Consider the following 18,194-nt stretch of genomic DNA (forward strand, 5'->3'; position numbering starts at 1 on the left):
ACTTGTCTCAATTGAGTTCCAATGAGATGGCTCTGTCCACTTCTTATACTGTCTATGCTTTAAACATGCGGCTTTGCTTCTCTGAGCAGTGTGACATCATCCTGCTCAGGCCCCGCCCACAGCCGCTGACTGACAGTCCTGCGTTACCATAGTTACCGCCCTCAGCGAGTTGTACGCTATCCGCCATTTTGTCCGCACTCGAGCAGCTGTAGTGACAATGTCTCGCAATCCGGTGTTCTGCTGTTGGATGTAAGAGTGATCATTCTTCCTTTTCTCTCCTCATCCCAGACACTGAGGACACAGGGATTAGTTTTATTTTTGAAGGTAATGCGTCGCAAAATATACATTTTACGTTTATGTCTGCGCAAATCATTTCACTCCAGACTGCTTTGAGAACGAGGGACAATACAAAACAAAGGCTTTACACGATGCTGATCACGGCAGTAATGAAAGGGAGAGCGCGCACTTTATTACAGTTACGGATATAAAGTTTACCAGTTTATTAAGCACCCCTGAAAAGCCATACAGTCTGTATATATTGGTTTACTGTTAGTTGTAACTCATGTTTTTGTGTACTTCGCTGTGTGTGTTGATGATAATGAAAGGGAGTCTCTTACTGTGATTTTCTGGAGTGAAAACGGACGCTTCATCTTTTGTGTGATGTACAATAAACTTCATAAAACTGATCAGTAAAGTTTTGTCTCGGGGTTCGCTCCCACAGGCTTGTACTGAATAAAAGAAAGATGACAACATAGTTTATAACCGTAATTAAACCAAACCTGTTCTAGTATATCCATACAGCATATATTCTTTGACTCATTATTGTCTGACTCTGGTCGAACTGAACGCCGCTAGTCCAGTTTCTGACATGTTATGGAGTGAGATTGGCCTGTTTTGGTTCCACCAGAGCACAAGCTCTTGAAGCTCCGCCCTCTGCGCTGGGAGCAGCAGCTCATTTGCATTTAAAGGGACACACACAAAAACGGCACGTTTTTGCTCGCACCCAAAAAAGTGGCAATTTTAACATGCTATAAAAATGATCTGTGGGGATTTTTGAGCTAAAATTTCACACACACACTCTGGGGACATCAGAGACTTATTTTACATCTTGTATAGAGATGTAAAATAACATCTTTTATAACACCCCCCCCCCCCCCCTTTAAACATATACACTCTTCTTGTTAAAGCTGATAGATGTAACTTTTTAATGTTTGAGCTCAGCTGTTGGAGAAACAGATCCACTGACATTCCCAATCTTCTCAATGGCAGTTTCCGACTGGCACGGATAATCTCTCGTTCTGACACAGTTGTGTTTAAGTTATATTCCTGTAGCTCGAACAGTAAAGCGTGGTGCTAGCAACATCGAGGTCACGGGGTCGATTCACAGGGACTGTACACCTTCAGTGCACTGTAAGACATTTTAGACTGAAGCGTCTGTCAAATGCATAAATGTACCAAATTTAAGTCATGACATCATTTCATGTTTTTAATAGCCCTGAGAAATAGTCATGCGTTCTGACTAAACTGAACAGAATCCTATTTTTGAATGGCAGTCAACAGACACATATCTTTTCCCCAACAGAGTTATGTTACATGTCATTTTCTGAATATCATGAGTTTTGATGTTTGTTAGGAGGGAGAGAGTTGGGAGAAATTGGGATTTATTTTGCCTTTTTGTCAGTTTTCGCCAGCTAAACGAAGGGAATAAGCCGCCAGAAGCCGTGGTGTGCAGTGATTCTGGATCAGCTGAGCGGTGATGTTAGACTCTGAACACTGACGGCTTATATCTGCATCTGTTACTGCATATTTCTGGCAAGGTTTCATAAAATAAACACAGAACGGCAAACATTTCATGATTTATTTATAAGAAATAATCATCTTTCTGCCAAGCAGTTCTTCAGGAGTGTTCAGGTCAGGTGTGTGTTCACAGAGAACTCCACAACAACTTTGAGTGTGTTTCAGCCTATCATTATCAAGGGACGATCTGTGTTATAAAAATATTTAATCCCGAAAGTCCACTGACGACTTGTTATGGTTTGTGTCAATGTTTCGACAGCTGTGGGGATTCAGATGAAGCTAGAGTTCTTCCAGAGGAAGTTCTGGACTGCCAGCAGACAGGTGATAGTACACACACACGCACACACACTCACTCACACACACACACTCACACACACTCACACACACACACACACACACACACACACACACTCACACGCACACACACACACACACACACACTCTCACTCACACACACGCACACGCACTCACACACTCACTCACATGCTCACACACACACGCTCGCGCACACACACTCTCACACACAAACCCTCACGCAGACACACACACACTTTTTACAATTTTAATAAACCTTTATTTACTTTATTTTTGTGGCATTTTTACAAATGAGGACATCACCCAGTGCTGTCATGTTTAGCTCACTTCTACAGTAGAAATGTTGCCTTTAGTTAAAGCTAAACATCACAACCCTTCCCAACTGGCCAGCGATGATATCTGTGTGTGTTTCTTCTTTAACTTTAGATGAATGATTTGAACCATTTAGAATTTCATCATAAAAATGATGTATTTCACAAGCGCATTGGTGTATCATTACATAATATGCATTTCTCACAATGTTATTATGTGTCATAATTGTGTTTTATCTTCAGTGTGCAGCGCTTGACGGGAAGTGTTCTGTGAGCTGTGACAATGACGTGAGTCCATATTCACTCCTTCACTCCTTCACTGTACAGTCTCTGCACAACTCGTTAACCCTTCCTGTTCCTCCACATGCAGGATATCAACTGTTACCTTATAGACAACAATGGGTTCATCATCGTGGCTGAGGATCTGTCTTTGGTGAGGATCGTCCCGTTTGCGCTTCTGTATACTTGACTATTCAGAAATACTTTAATAATAATTGTATAGTCAATATATTATTCCTATATATTCAGAATTCGTGCCAATTATAATGTTCACTGCAACTCTGGAGGCTGTGGTAAACGATGATCAATCCACATGCTTTCTAAATGCATTCTGATGAAACATGAGCAGAAATAACAGACAATTAATAAAACACTGAATCAATTTAGTACAATTTTTAGCATTACTGTTAATCTCCACTATTAGACTGTGATATTTACGCTGGAGTGTGTCTTTCAGACTGGTGTGTTCTTCGGGAAGGCTGAGGGAGCTGTGATGAGCAAACTGGTTTCAATGGGTTCTTTTAAGAGGTATGTCAATGCTGAAAGAGAACTAACACATTAGATTCTCCTGAGAATGAACAGTTTAACTAGTAAAAATGCACATGTGCTTAGATCCTTAAAATAGGGCCCTAAATCTGCTAATAAACCTACTTGTTATAATGAATAAATTATAACAAACGGGGCCAAACATTCTGAGTTTGAGTAGATTTGTTTAGTCAAATGGTCACAAACAACCCTTGTTGTAATAGATTTACCATTCCTGACCAGTAGCTACGCCTAGCGAACTGTGTTTAGTGGCAGTGAGATGTGAGAAGTTCTCTTACAATATACAAATGGAAGAGTTTCTTCAGTGTTGGGAGGTAATGTGGGAAACTGCCCTTCTAGATCACACGGTTGGAAAGGTTCAGCGGAAACAGGTTTTCAACATATAGTTCTACATCACAGATCTCAATCAGAATAATGTGAAATAAGAAATCATTCAGTGCTTTACTCCTAATGAATATTCCCTCATATGCACACAGTCACACTGACGACAGAAGGTCACACACAGATACATACATAAATGAATGCAAAGACAGCTCTCACACACACACACACACACACATGGATGTGAAATGAACCTTTCGTACACATCAGTGTTTGAGGTACAGAAACAGCTGCAAGCAAAATTATAATTATCTCTGATTTACACTTTGATGTGATGTAAAAGGAGGCCAGCTCTCTCTCTAACACACACACACACACACACACACACACACACACATACACACTGTCGCCTTTTTCCACCTTTGTTGCCATTGGCTTGGCTTGCTTAGTTGGGAACTTTAAATTTAACATTTAATTTAATATTCAACAGTATTATTGATCTCCTGCATTGATACCATTATATGAGAACTGATCTGAGCTGGACGATGACATCACGGTTTTCTCCAGAGCGGCTATATATATAAATGAACTAAATTAATAACTTTTTTAAAACAAAAATGAACCATCACTGAACTTGCTTAAGCTGGACTGTGATGCTATTTTCTTCTGGAAACAAACTTTCCTGTTTTAGGAAGCATTATTTTCCTGTTATCTCTGTAAAGCTGCTTTGAAACACTCTCCCCTGGTTTCACAGACAGGGCTTAAAAACCCCTTACCAGTCAGGGATCACTGGTGATCCCAGATTATTTTAGTTCAAAATATGTTTGAGCTTATATATCTCAATATTAATAACAGTCTGGTTAATTTTGAGTCTTGAACTATAAACTCTCAAGTGTTGGCTTTCTAAATGTATGTGTGTTATGTTTCTATTCAGAATTACTTATGAGCAGTAACCTTTTCATTTTGGGCATTTCATGTGTGCAGCACTTGCCAAAATTGGGGGTGACTGGTAAGGGGTTAAGACTAGTCCTAGACTAAAATGTAAGTCTGAGCTGTTTCCACTGAAATAAACTTGCACTGACTGATCTTAAAAATATATCAGTGCCTTTTTAGTTTTAAGATGCACATCGGTAATGTTTTTTTCTAAGCATGTTTATAAAAATTACTTAAATGTCCTAATTGATCTATGGTCTAATCCTGGCTTAGTCTAAGCCCTGTCTGTGAAACCGGGCCTCTGTGTTGTAAAAAGCGCTGTATAAATAAATGTGACTTGACTTAACTATTGCAATAGTTTATTGCACAAGTTCATGTGTTCTTTTTTTCTTTATGGTATAACATGTCATAAGTTCAGTGAGTTCATACACAAACTCATACACACATGCTTGTCATTGACATTTGCATTTTTGTAATGTATGTTTTATAGTAATTATGGATAAAATGCATAAACAATAATACTTGGATTTGTTTTCAGGGTGAATCTGTACGACTATCAGGCCATCTGTAGGGTGTATGCACAGACCAGTGACACAGCACACACACTCTTACACGTGAGTACTACACAAAGCCATTACACTACATCTGTTAAGTTGCATGTATTCCTCATTCCAATTTTGTATGTTTTTCTATGGTTTCTCTCATTGTTTTGCAAAAGCAAAACACTAAAACATCATTTATTTTTTCACCCCCTCATTCAAGTGCTTGATACACACATTCTCATTATCATCAGCTGCGCATCGGTTCTCAGCAGACATGTCCCCCATCAAGAAAGTGTCATCATATTTGGATACTTTTATGGACATATGGCTATAAATCTATGGTTACACTTTATTTCAATAGTCCACTTTAGACATTCTACTAACTATAAGTAACTTTGCAACAACTGTACATGTCAACTAACTCTCATTAGGCCAGTAGAGTATTTTTACAAGGTTTGGGTTAGTAGAATAAGTTGACATACTTGAAAAGTTATGTATAGTCAGTATAAAGGGCCCTATCTTGCACCCAGCGCAATAGACTTTGTACACCGACGCATGTGTCATTCCTATTTCTCACCCGCGCACAGCGGACTTTTCCCTCCACAGACGCACGCCGGTAAATTAGGGAATGAACTTGCGCTCCCGGGAGCGGTTCAGCGAGAAGAGGAGGCGTGTTCCGGCGCAAACGTTCCCTGGTGCTATTTTGCAGTTTCACTGACCAGGAGAAACCTCGTCTAAAGTCAGTGGCGCGTTGCGCATGTTATATTTTAAGGCCGCATGCTTGGCCATAATCAATGTAGCGTGTGCACAACGCACACACACTTTGCTTCTCTCATCTACACACAGATGCAGCAGTTCTCAGTTTTAGAAAACCATACATAATTACAAGGTAAAATATTCCACACGAGGGAAATCATTATGGTGTCCATGAAGATGTGAAAGAACAGGCATAAATCTAGCTTACACATTTACCCAAATTATCATACGCCTGTTTAACCGAAGCTAATTTGTGTGTGTTTCTCCATCCCCAATGTCACTTCTCTGTGTTTTACGGCCCTGACGAGAACGTCGGTCTCCTCGGCTGTGAACCGCTCCTTGCGTGCGTCTGGCAAATCCGCCGTTATAATAGCAATCCGCCATGGAACAAGCGCGCCTGCTCTTAAAGGGAATGTGAGATGTCGCTCTGATTGGTTTATTTCACGTTACGCCCAAACCACACCTATGAGTAATGAAGCTACTTCAGACCAACACATTTTAGATTTGCGTCGGGCGCAAGAGTCATTTATCCCGCCAGTATAATAGCAACAGCGCCCGAGATCCGCCCACAAAGTTACTTGCGTTTCGCGCTTGATACTTGCGTTTCAGATCGTTAAAATAGGGCCCAAAGTCTGTTGGGGGACCATTAAAAAAGTGTTAACTGACAGTACACAGTCTAATAGTCTAATGACTGCTAGTTGACATGTAGTTGGAAAGTCACTTATAGTCAGTGTTGGGATTAATGCATTTCAAGTAACGCAAGTTATGTAGTCAGATTATGTAATATCATATGTACTGTAATAATGGTTCTGCCACATCCTTAATCAAAATAATTTATAATAATTGAACTACCATACTAATTGAACTAGGGATGTTAACCGATGACCGTTTGACCGATGGTTGACCGTATCAACGTTAACCGATCAAAGTTGTCGGTAGTCGGTAAAAAAAAAGAAAAAAGTGATCTCTAAATTAGGCTATTATAGACAGTGGACTAAACGCTACTACAGTTAGCCATCTCATTCCAACATCTTTTTGTGTGAAGTGAACAAATCCCTCACACTCAATTTTTCATAACTCGCCTGTTTGTACTTAATAAACCAATAAAAACATTTGGCGCGAGGTCACAGCGTTTGGGTTCGCGCGCTCACAAGGTTTGCGAAAAGTAAAGGCTACAGGCTAAAACACGCGAGGTTAGAGCCAGGGCAGACGACAGGATGAAGCGTGCAAAGAAAAGTAGTGTGTGGAACCATTTCACCAAAAAGAATGACACAGATGTAAGTTGCAACTTGTGTGATACAGTGCTTAAATACAGTAGTAGCACATCATCTATGATGTAAGGTGATGATGATCATCATCTTTCTTTATTATTGTTAGCACTACCTCAAACTAAAGCGGCATCTCTTCGGAGCTGTCATTTTCTTAAATGAGCCGCGGCAATGTTTCAAATGAGCTTCTAACGCTAGACAAACGCCTTTATTTTCAACGCGATCACCTTGTACCCAAACCATTTCGAAACTAAGGAGCCATTTGTCCTCCGATTACAGACAAGCTCCTCGGCGCCGCGTTTGAGGGACTCATGTTTCGCGCTGTAGGGGTTTAAAAAAAGTGACGAGAGTGGAAGGGCGGCAGTGTGTGTGTGTGTGTGTGTGTGTGTGTGAGCGGGAGGCAGAGCGGCAGAGAGACGCGACAGAGTTGCGAAATTGCAGGCGCGGCTCGAAATGGCTGTTATTTCAAATAGCGTAGCATATTTTAAACTAATCGGTTAACCGGTTTCAACCGGCTAATGAGGCTCGGTGGTCGGTCAAGAAAATGTTTAGTTTTCGCCATCCCTAAATTGAACTACTTTGTGCCTCTCAGTGTTTGACTGGTGTTCTTTTCCTTGCAGCCCTACTTTGCTCTATTCGCAGCTGTCCGATGGCTACTGACCGAGTTAGTCATGTAAGACTCTGATCTTATGAACTCTTCTCTGATGTTTTGAGTTTTACAAATCAGAAAACTTTTGTATATATGCAAAATATAAATAACATTACTGTACTTTTTACTCTATTGTGTCCGTTTTTGGATTCCTTTCTCTCTTTCCAGTAACTGCTTTCATTATTGCCCTTTTTCCTTTCCTTTGCAGATTTCTGCTTGAGTTCAACCTGTACAGCTGGTGGTACTCTGACCTCACCATTAAGGGTAGGTTTGATAATATGTGTTTATGAGGCAGGGTGTTAGATGAGTTGATGGCATCAGTGGCCTCAGTTATAAAATGTTGCCTAGAAACCATCCTACTTTTGATCTTATAATCATTTCTCCAGTGTGTGTACATGTGATTTAATGAACAAACGTATGCACAAAAAAGTGTGTGTACACCTCTCTTCCAGATTTGAAATCTATAAATCACAAAATGATCGCGAAATTTTGTGCAGATGAATGGTTTCAGATCTCTGCCTTGTAAATAAAATAAAAAATAAAAGAGCACCAGTCAATGTCCAAATCCTTTACTTGAGAATGGCTTGCATTTCCAAATAACTGCTGTACATACGACTCTCTGCCACAAGGAAAAGTGTGTACATCTACTACGAACCAGATGTAGCACTAAGAACTTTTCCAACTTTTGCACGTAGACGTAACGTCGATGTGACGACATAATTGGGATCCCATGGAAAACGCCACGGTTGCTGCCACATCCAGCGCTCTACGCAAGACTCTCAGACCCCCAACTGGCTGCTGTTCCGTTATACCCACACAGTGGATCTCTTGGATAACACTGGGGAAGCGTGCCTTTCCAGGGGAGAGGGACGCTGCAGAGCCACATCCTGCCCGAAGGGCGGTACATGTGGAGAATACACACATGGACTGGCCGGTTAGGGGCAGTGCAACACATGGAATGTCACTGGGGTGGCTCCAGCCTGAGAAGGGGGAGACTACACAGGACAGTGACGGCAGAGCGGACTCTGCCAAGGGACGACACAGGCTCACCGCAGGGAGCTGATCGTGGAAGAATACGCATATGGGATCGCCGCAGGGATCACACATATGGAACACAGCCTAGCACAAGTTACACAAGCATACGAGCACTAGGCCTGGCGTCTGACGCTCCACAACATCCGACCACCAAAGGGGTGTGGAGGAACTCACAGGGTTTGCCTGAGTGGGGAACTCGACTGGAGCAAAAAGCGCATGCATCCGCTCCATGTGGAGGGGAGTGGCGCAGCAAGCCGACACTAGAGTGGGAACTTCTGTGTTACCGGCTGGTTGAAGCGAGCACACAGGAAGAAACCGGCTCAACACATAGGCTATAAAACCTAGCGAACGTGTTAGGTGTCACCCAGTCCACAGCTCTACAGATATCTGTCAGCGAGGCGCCGTGTGCCAGTGCCCAGGAAGAAGCGACACTCCTAGTGGAGTGGGCTCTCAACCCAAAGTGATGGCATCCACTATCCAGTGGGCCATCCTCTGCTTGGAGACAGCCTTTCCCTTCTGCTGGCCTCCATAACAGATGAAGAGCTGATCTGAGGTCCTGAGGCTTTGCGTTCTGTCCACGTACAGACGCAGAGCGTGAACGGGACAGAGAAAAGCCAAGGCTGGGTCTGCCTCCTCTGAAGGCAGCGCTTGCAGGTTCACTACCTGGTCCCGGAAGGGAGTGGTAGGAACCTTGGGCACATATCCGGGCCGGGGTCTCAGGATCACGTGAGAGTTAGCCGGGCCGAATTCTAGGCACGATTCGTCGACCGAAAATGCATGAAAGTCCCCTACCCTCTTGATGTAGGCCAATGCAACCAGGAGTACTATCTTACAGGATGGAATGTTTAACTCAGCTGATTGCAAAGGCTCAAAGGGTGGTCTCTGAAGTGCCGAAAGGACCAGAGACAAATCCCAAGAGGGTATAGAGAGCAAGCGAGGCGGATTTAGTCTCCTCGCCCCCCTCAGGAACCTGACGATTAGGTCGTGCTTTCCCAGCGACTTTCCTTCAACTGCATCACGATGTACGGCGATAGTGGCAACATACACTTTAAGGGTGGAGGGAGACAGCCTTTGCTCCAAGCCCTCTTGCAGGGAGGAAAGCACTGCTCTGATCAAGCAAGTTCGGGGGTTCTCCTGGTGAGAAGAACACCAGTCAACGAACAGGTTCTACTTCAACGCATAGAGGTGCCTCGTAGAGGGGGCTCCTACGGAAGTGATGGTGTCAACTACCGCCTGGAGTAGGTCACCTAGAACCTCTGCGCCCCGTCCAGGGACCAGACATGGATTTTCCAGTGGTCTGGAAGCGGGTGCCACAGGGCCAGGGAGAAACGCATTATTTTGGGGGCTCCAGCGGCGGCCGCGTTTGTGAGGCGTGAGGGGCCCACGGAGATTGCCTCGGCGGGGAAGCCCTCATGGTAATCCTCAGATCACCCTGGCTAAGTGCCAAAGTAGGCCGAAGTAGGTGCAGAATAGACACTAGATCGGGGCATAGGCGAGGGGACTGCACCTCCCTTGAGGTAAGCGAGTCTCGATCTTAACGCAGCCATAGTCATATTCCCGCAATGGGAAAATGAACTATTCACAAAAGCTGCCTCAGCTTGCTGAATGCCCAAACATGAGAGGCAACTATTGTGGCCGTCTGCTGGCGCCAGGGAACGACCACATCCAGAAACACACAAGCGGAATGACATCCTGAAAAGGACGCAGGGTTGCTCTTTTAGTTGAAAATAAAAAAGAGAAAATAAAATCTCTTCCCACGCTGAGGCACCCAGGGGTAGCCGCGGCTATAATGAGTTAAAAGAAAAAAACGACACACTGAGAAAGCTGTAAAACAGCAGATGAGAGCTGTAAGCTCGCGGCCACCGCTGATCGTGCCGTCACACCAACGTTGGAGAGAGTTAGGATTTCCAACTTGCAGAGTCTCTTCTTGCAGCACTGAAGTAACAACCTCTCGGCTCCAAAGTGAAAGACAATGTGTGCGTGCGCCCGCTTCCTGTTTATACCCGCGCTGCGGGGCACGTGACGCGATTCACGCATGCCAACGGTCATTGGCTTGTTCTGTAGACACTCGAAGTTGATAGGGCTCCCTGAAGTGATCCCAATTACGGTGTTACGTTGAACGTGAGCGACTGAAAGGGAACATTGTTTTTATAAACAGGAACGTTGACATGGATTTTACTGTATATGCACAGTCTAAGTACAAACCTGTTTGTACGCACATTTTATAAATGTCTATATGGATCCCATTTTCCACATTAAATGTAAGTGAGAAAACTGCTGAGACTTAAGGATTTTGCAAGACTTTATGGATACAAGTTAACTAGTGCTCAAGGCACTAGTCAGTCATGTCACAATGCACTAATTGTCTTCATTTGAGTAGGTGATGAGACTGTTATATGTCAAAATGCATGAATTGTGAAACTTCAGTTGTAACACTGTCACTGGGTGATTAAAAAAAAAATCTGTAGGAATAAAATGTGCATGTTAAAGCAGGTTGAACAGAACTGCACACCTGTCATTCATGGCTGTGTTTACATTATTTTGTACAGTATTTTTATGTTCCTTGAGTGATACAGATAAGCCTTGCCGTAGGAAAACAATTTGAAGAACAATGTCTCTCTTTCTCTGTTTCTCTCTCTAGCTCAGAGAGGAGGCAGAACTATGTTGGTCCCTTGTGATACAGAATATCCAGCATTCGTGTCTGAGCGCACCATTAAAGAAACCGTGGGGAATATTGACTGTGAAAGCTGTGTTAAGTATGTGCAATACTTACAACCACACAAACACGTGCACAGGCACACATACATAGGACAATTGGGGTCAGCTGAAAATAGCTCTGTTTATTATAATGAGAGTGATTTTCTTTTTTTTCTTTTTTTCTTTTTTAATATGTGAATGATGTACAAGAGAGGGAGAAAAAGAAAAAGGGATGAACAACTCAACTTAAAGCTGTTCATTTAAATGCAGTTTTACAATGGTATTATATGTATTAGATATTCATCTGCCCTCGCATGAACGTTATACCTTGCTTATATTTCAGATTTCTATATCTTACACTATATATTTTGCTTTTGCCTTTTCGTTTGTTTAGTTTATTTAATCAAACCATCCATTTTCACTCCCAAGTTGTCAAAAACTGAAATATGCTCAAGCACCATTAGCATCACTATTAAGACGCTAAAGGTGCACCGAGACGTCGCTGTATCAACAAACAATATATCAATGATTTTTATATATATTTATAATTTCACAGGTTTTTTTAGTACCAAACCCCACCCCGACCATAAACATAAACACTGACCTTAAACTATAACATAAACATAAACATAAACACTGACCCTAAACAATAACATAAACATAAACACTCACCCTAAACAATAACATAAACATAAACACTCACCCTAAACATAAACACTACCCTAAACTATAACATAAACATAAACACTGACCCTAAACAATAACATAAACACTACCCTAAACAATAACCTAAACATAAACACTACCTTAAACAATAACATAAACATAAACACTGACCCTAAACAATAACATAAACACTACCCTAAACAATAACCTAAACATAAACACTACCTTAAACAATAACATAAACATAAACACTCACCCTAAACATAAACACTGACCCTAAACAATAACCTAAACATAAACACACACCCTAAACTATAACCTAAACATAAACACACACCCTAAACTATAACATAAACATAAACACTGACCCTAAACATAAACACTGACCCTAAACTATAACCTAAACATAAACACACACCCTAAACAATAACATAAACACTCACCCTAAACATAAACACTGACCCTAAACAATAACCTAAACATAAACACACACCCTAAACAATAACCTAAACATAAACACACACCCTAAACAATAACCTAAACATAAACACGAAACATAAACACTGACCTTAAACTATAACATAAACATAAACACTGACCCTAAACAATAACATAAACATAAACACTGACCCTAAACAATAACATAAACATAAACACTGACCCTAAACAATAACATAAACATAAACACTCACCCTAAACAATAACCTAAACATAAACACTGACCCTAAACAATAACATAAACATAAACACTCACCCTAAACATAAACAATACCCTAAACAATAACATAAACATAAACACTACCCTAAACAATAACCTAAACATAAACACTGACCCTAAACAATAACATAAACATAAACACTCACCCTAAACATAAACACTACCCTAAACAATAACATAAACATAAACACACACCCTAAACAATAACCTAAACATAAACACGAAACATAAACACTGACCCTAAACAATAACATAAACATAAACACTCACCCTAAACAATAACATAAACATAAACACTCACCCTAAACAATAACCTAAACATAAACACTGACCCTAAACTATAACATAAACAAACACTGACCCTAAACAATAACATAAACATAAACACTCACCCTAAACAATAACCTAAACATAAACACTCACCCTAAACTATAACATAAACAAACACTGACCCTAAACTATAACATAAACATAAACACTGACCCTAAACAATAACATAAACATTACCCTAAAGTTTAAACAATAACCTAAACATAAACACTGACCCTAAACTATAACATAAACATAAACACTGACCCTAAACAATAACATAAACATAAACACTCACCCTAAACATAAACACTGACCCTAAACAATAACCTAAACATAAACACACCCTAAACAATAACCTAAACATAAACACACACCCTAAACAATAACCTAAACATAAACACTACCCTAAACAATAACATAAACACTGACCCTAAACTATAACATAAACACTGACCCTAAACAATAACATAAACATAAACACTCACCCTAAACATAAACACTGACCCTAAACAATAACCTAAACATAAACACACACCCTAAACAATAACCTAAACCTAAACACTACCATAAACATAAACACTGACCCTAAACAATAACATAAACACTGACCCTAAACAATAACATAAACATAAACACTCACCCTAAACATAAACACTACCCTAAACTATAACATAAACATAAACACTGACCCTAAACAATAACATAAACATAAACACTCGCCCTAAACATAAACACTGAACCTAAACATAAACACTGACCCTAAACAATAACATAAACACTACCCTAAACAATAACCTAAACATAAACACTACCTTAAACAATAACATAAACATAAACACTCACCCTAAACATAAACACTGACCCTAAACTATAACCTAAACATAAACACACCCTAAACAATAACAAAAACATAAACACTCGCCCTAAACTATAACCTAAACATAAACACACCCTAAACTATAACCTAAACATAAACACTGACCCTAAACAATAACCTAAACATAAACACACACCCTAAACAATAACCTAAACATAAACACGAAACATAAACACTGACCTTAAACTATAACATAAACATAAACACTGACCCTAAACAATAACATAAACATAAACACTGACCCTAAACAATAACATAAACATAAACAATAACCTAAACATAAACACTGACCCTAAACTATAACATAAACATAAACACTGACCCTAAACAATAACATAAACATAAACACTCACCCTAAACATAAACACTGACCCTAAACAATAACCTAAACATAAACACACAGCCTAAACTATAACCTAAACATAAACACACACCCTAAACAATAACATAAACATAAACACTCACCCTAAACATAAACACTGACCCTAAACAATAACCTAAACATAAACACACACCCTAAACAATAACATAAACATAAACACTCACCCTAAACATAAACACTGACCCTAAACAATAACCTAAACATAAACACACACCCTAAACAATAACATAAACATAAACACTGACCCTAAACAATAACCTAAACATAAACACACACCCTAAACTATAACATAAACATAAACACTCACCCTAAACAATAACATAAACATAAACACTCACCCTAAACATAAACACTACCCTAAACTATAACATAAACATAAACACTGACCCTAAACAATAACCTAAACATAAACACTCACCCTAAACATAAACACTACCCTAAACTATAACATAAACATAAACACTGACCCTAAACAATAACCTAAACATAAACACTCACCCTAAACATAAACACTACCCTAAACTATAACCTAAACATAAACACTCACCCTAAACATAAACACACACCCTAAACAATAACATAAACATAAACACTGACCCTAAACATAAACACACACCCTAAACAATAACCTAAACATAAACACTCACCCTAAACATAAACACTGACCCTAAACATAAACACACACCCTAAACAATAACCTAAACATAAACACGAAACATAAACACTGACCCTAAACAATTACATAAACACAAAACATAAACAATGACCCTAAACAATATAGAACACGTAACAGGCAAATAAAAGTACAGCCAAAGGTATACTTCTGTTGCAAGCTTTTATCCAAAGTTAAAGGGAAGATGATGATTAAGAAATGAATCATAATCCTGAAATCTTCAATCTTTCGCCCTAGTGCATTCATGTGCAGGTGGAGAGCTTATTAATTCAGTATATGAACACTTGTCTGCCTACATACAGATTCCACACAGCATTGACGCCTCTCCCTGAAGAAGACGCTTTCATCCACACTTTTCTTTTTTTGAAAGCAGATAAAAGGCATCGTGAAGTCTTTGAATCTCACCGTCTCTCTTGTCCTCCTCAGGTCATTTGTGATCCAGCAGATTCCCAGCAGTAACCTGTTCATGGTGGTCATCGACAACACGTGTGACTGCAGCGACTTCGGCCCCGTCACCATGGACCCCGTCGAAATTATGTATATCCTTAATAAAAAAACACATGCTTTCACTATCATTTTATTTATTTGGTAACACTTTAGTTTAGGGTCCAATTCTCACTATGAACTAGTTGCTTATTATCATGCAAATTACTAAGATATTAGCTGTTTATTAGTTTTTAAAAAGCACATATTAATGCCTTATTCTGCATGATCATATTCTACATCCCTTAATCCTAAATTTAACAACTACCTTTCTAACTATTGATAAGCAGTTTATTAAGTTTATTTATTTATTACACTTTATTTTAAGGAGTCATTGTTACAGTGTAATTATATATTTAAGTACTGAGTAATTTTAAGCAACTACATGTACTTACTATAGGGTTAGAGTAAGATTAGGATTTGGTTGAGGGTTAGTTGCATGTAATTATGCATAATTTACTGTTATTACCATGTTAAGTACATGTAACATATGTAACAAGGACACTGTAAAATAAAGTGTTATATATGAGAACTGGACCCTAAAGTGTGACCTATTCTGGTCATTCTATAAGTAACTTTGCTCAGTCTGAACATAATTACTGTAAGTTTATGCAACTGGCAATGATCTTTTTTAGACACTGTCTCTATGGTCTCTGTTTTCCTCCATGTTTTCAAAACCGTCCTCTGTCGTATGTTTCCCTTAATTTCACTGCACATAACGAGTCTCTGAAATGTGAACGGTTGAAGTTTCAGAAGGACAGAAGACGACCGGACACATGCCACCCCTTCCATCACGAGGTACAGAAACAAAGGAAAACTGCGACAGACGTTATTAAAATCAAATATAAAAATATATAAAATTAAAATTATATGATCAATAAGTTATGACAACATGTTTTTACGTAGCTTTTACTCCGTTATACAGTTATACAAGATTCAACTTGTTTTTTAAGTCAGTTTAATGTAATTTAAGTTGAAATGACTTGAATATCCAAGTTGATTGCACTTAAAAATCATCTTTTTTTGCAGTGTGGTAGATGCTATTTGCAGACCAGTGTAAATAGTACCATGCATTATTAGCATTTGAACGTATTTAATAGTTATTCTTTTGTAATAGCAATTCCATGGCACCATATTGTCAGCAAGCTTTAGAGTAAGAGTTTACTAATATCTGCTGATTTTTTGGTAGAATCCAAATCATACGCTAAAAACTCTTCCCATACCGTTCCTGCAGTTCAGTAGATGTTATGTTGTTACATGAACATTAGAATCAGAATGTTCCAGCTTTCATACGCAGCCATAGAGTTCATAATTCTGATAGGAAGTAATGTTGTCCATGTTTGATCCCTCTTCAGGAAAACTCGATGGAGTGTGGCGGATCCGTGAGCTTGACTCCATCACTAACAGCTTCCGCTCTGCTATTCCTGATAGTCCACATCTTTCCCAGGTGATGAAAACAGGCTCCGCCCCCTTTCCCTCCTCCGACCCCTGACTCCGTCCAGCATGCAAAAAGTGATCATATAAATATTGATTTACACTGGAAAACTTAACTCATCAGAATCACATAGACAGCTACAAATAAATGGTATTTTAAGGTAACACTTCATATTTAAGGTCTAATTTATTAAACATTAGTTAATGCATCAACTAACACGAACTAACAATGAGCAATATATTTTTACGGCATTTATCAACCTTTGTTAATGTTAGTTAATATGAAAAAGTTTGTTTGTGTTAGTTCACAGTGCATTAACTAATGTTAACATACAACTTTTTATTTTAATACTGTATTTGTAAATGTTGAGATGAACTAAGATTAATAAATGCTGTAGAAGTATTGTTCATGTTAAGTAATGTAGTTAACTCACGTTAACAGATGAAACCTTACTGTTAAGTCTTACCATATTTTATGTTCACATAGTTAATAGGAAACATTTTACAAGCAAGGCTACAGGAGACTGGTAACTGTGCTAATTAACTGACCTGAAGTAGGATTCGTAAATGTCTACAAACAAATACAATTGTGTCATAAATATGAGTTTTTGTTCTGTAACTATTATAGTTATACTATTTATGATTTTCAGCCATACAACTGTGACAAATGCAATAGAATAGTGTATAACAAGAGTGGATGTTCTTTGTGAACATTGCCTTACAATAAGAGATACAACTGCAGTTTGTGTACTTTTGAAATAAATCTTTTTTTTAAATACAAAGAGATTTGTTGCTTTTTGACTCTTTCATATGTACATATGTCTTAGATATTCCCTGAGGTGCATCAGCTTGATCTTCCACTATTGATGTGAGAGAATATCAGCTAATAAAATGAGAGCACTTGATAATCTTTTGATGTATTGGCAAAGGGTTAGCCAAGTTTGAAAAATTATACTTTTTCCATATCTCATACACCTAAACATCCTTACATTTAGCTTAAAACTCTTGAATATCTTTTAACATTTTTAACGCTTCAAATCCTTGAGTGTTTTGCAAGTGTGCCGCACAAGTCCTGAAAAGTGAAGTGAAAAGTGGTGGCTGGTCCCAGTATAGCTCATAAACCCAGAGTTTCGATCGCCCCCCGGTGGCTGGTCCCAGTATAGCTCATAAACCCAGAGTCTCGATCGCCCCCCGGTGGCT

General features: G+C 39.3%; 1 protein-coding gene across 1 annotated transcript in view; it reads left to right on the plus strand.

Annotated features, from left to right (window-relative positions):
• Positions 1–17,730, plus strand: part of cacna2d3a (calcium channel, voltage-dependent, alpha 2/delta subunit 3a) — a 122,867-nt gene extending 105,137 nt beyond the window's left edge. The window contains exons 28-38 of the mRNA XM_084389743.1: positions 2,057–2,118; positions 2,667–2,711; positions 2,794–2,856; positions 3,160–3,230; positions 5,041–5,116; positions 7,689–7,741; positions 7,926–7,981; positions 11,394–11,508; positions 15,504–15,614; positions 16,274–16,358; positions 16,916–17,730. Coding sequence (XP_084245869.1) covers positions 2,057–2,118; positions 2,667–2,711; positions 2,794–2,856; positions 3,160–3,230; positions 5,041–5,116; positions 7,689–7,741; positions 7,926–7,981; positions 11,394–11,508; positions 15,504–15,614; positions 16,274–16,358; positions 16,916–17,011 — 833 coding nt within the window. The 3' untranslated portion in view covers positions 17,012–17,730. The remainder of the gene's footprint in view (positions 1–2,056; positions 2,119–2,666; positions 2,712–2,793; positions 2,857–3,159; positions 3,231–5,040; positions 5,117–7,688; positions 7,742–7,925; positions 7,982–11,393; positions 11,509–15,503; positions 15,615–16,273; positions 16,359–16,915) is intronic.
• The last annotated feature ends 464 nt before the right edge of the window (positions 17,731–18,194 follow it).

This window comes from Rutilus rutilus (genome assembly GCF_951802725.1).
Source record: "Rutilus rutilus genome assembly, chromosome: 19".
NCBI lineage: Eukaryota > Metazoa > Chordata > Actinopteri > Cypriniformes > Leuciscidae > Rutilus > Rutilus rutilus.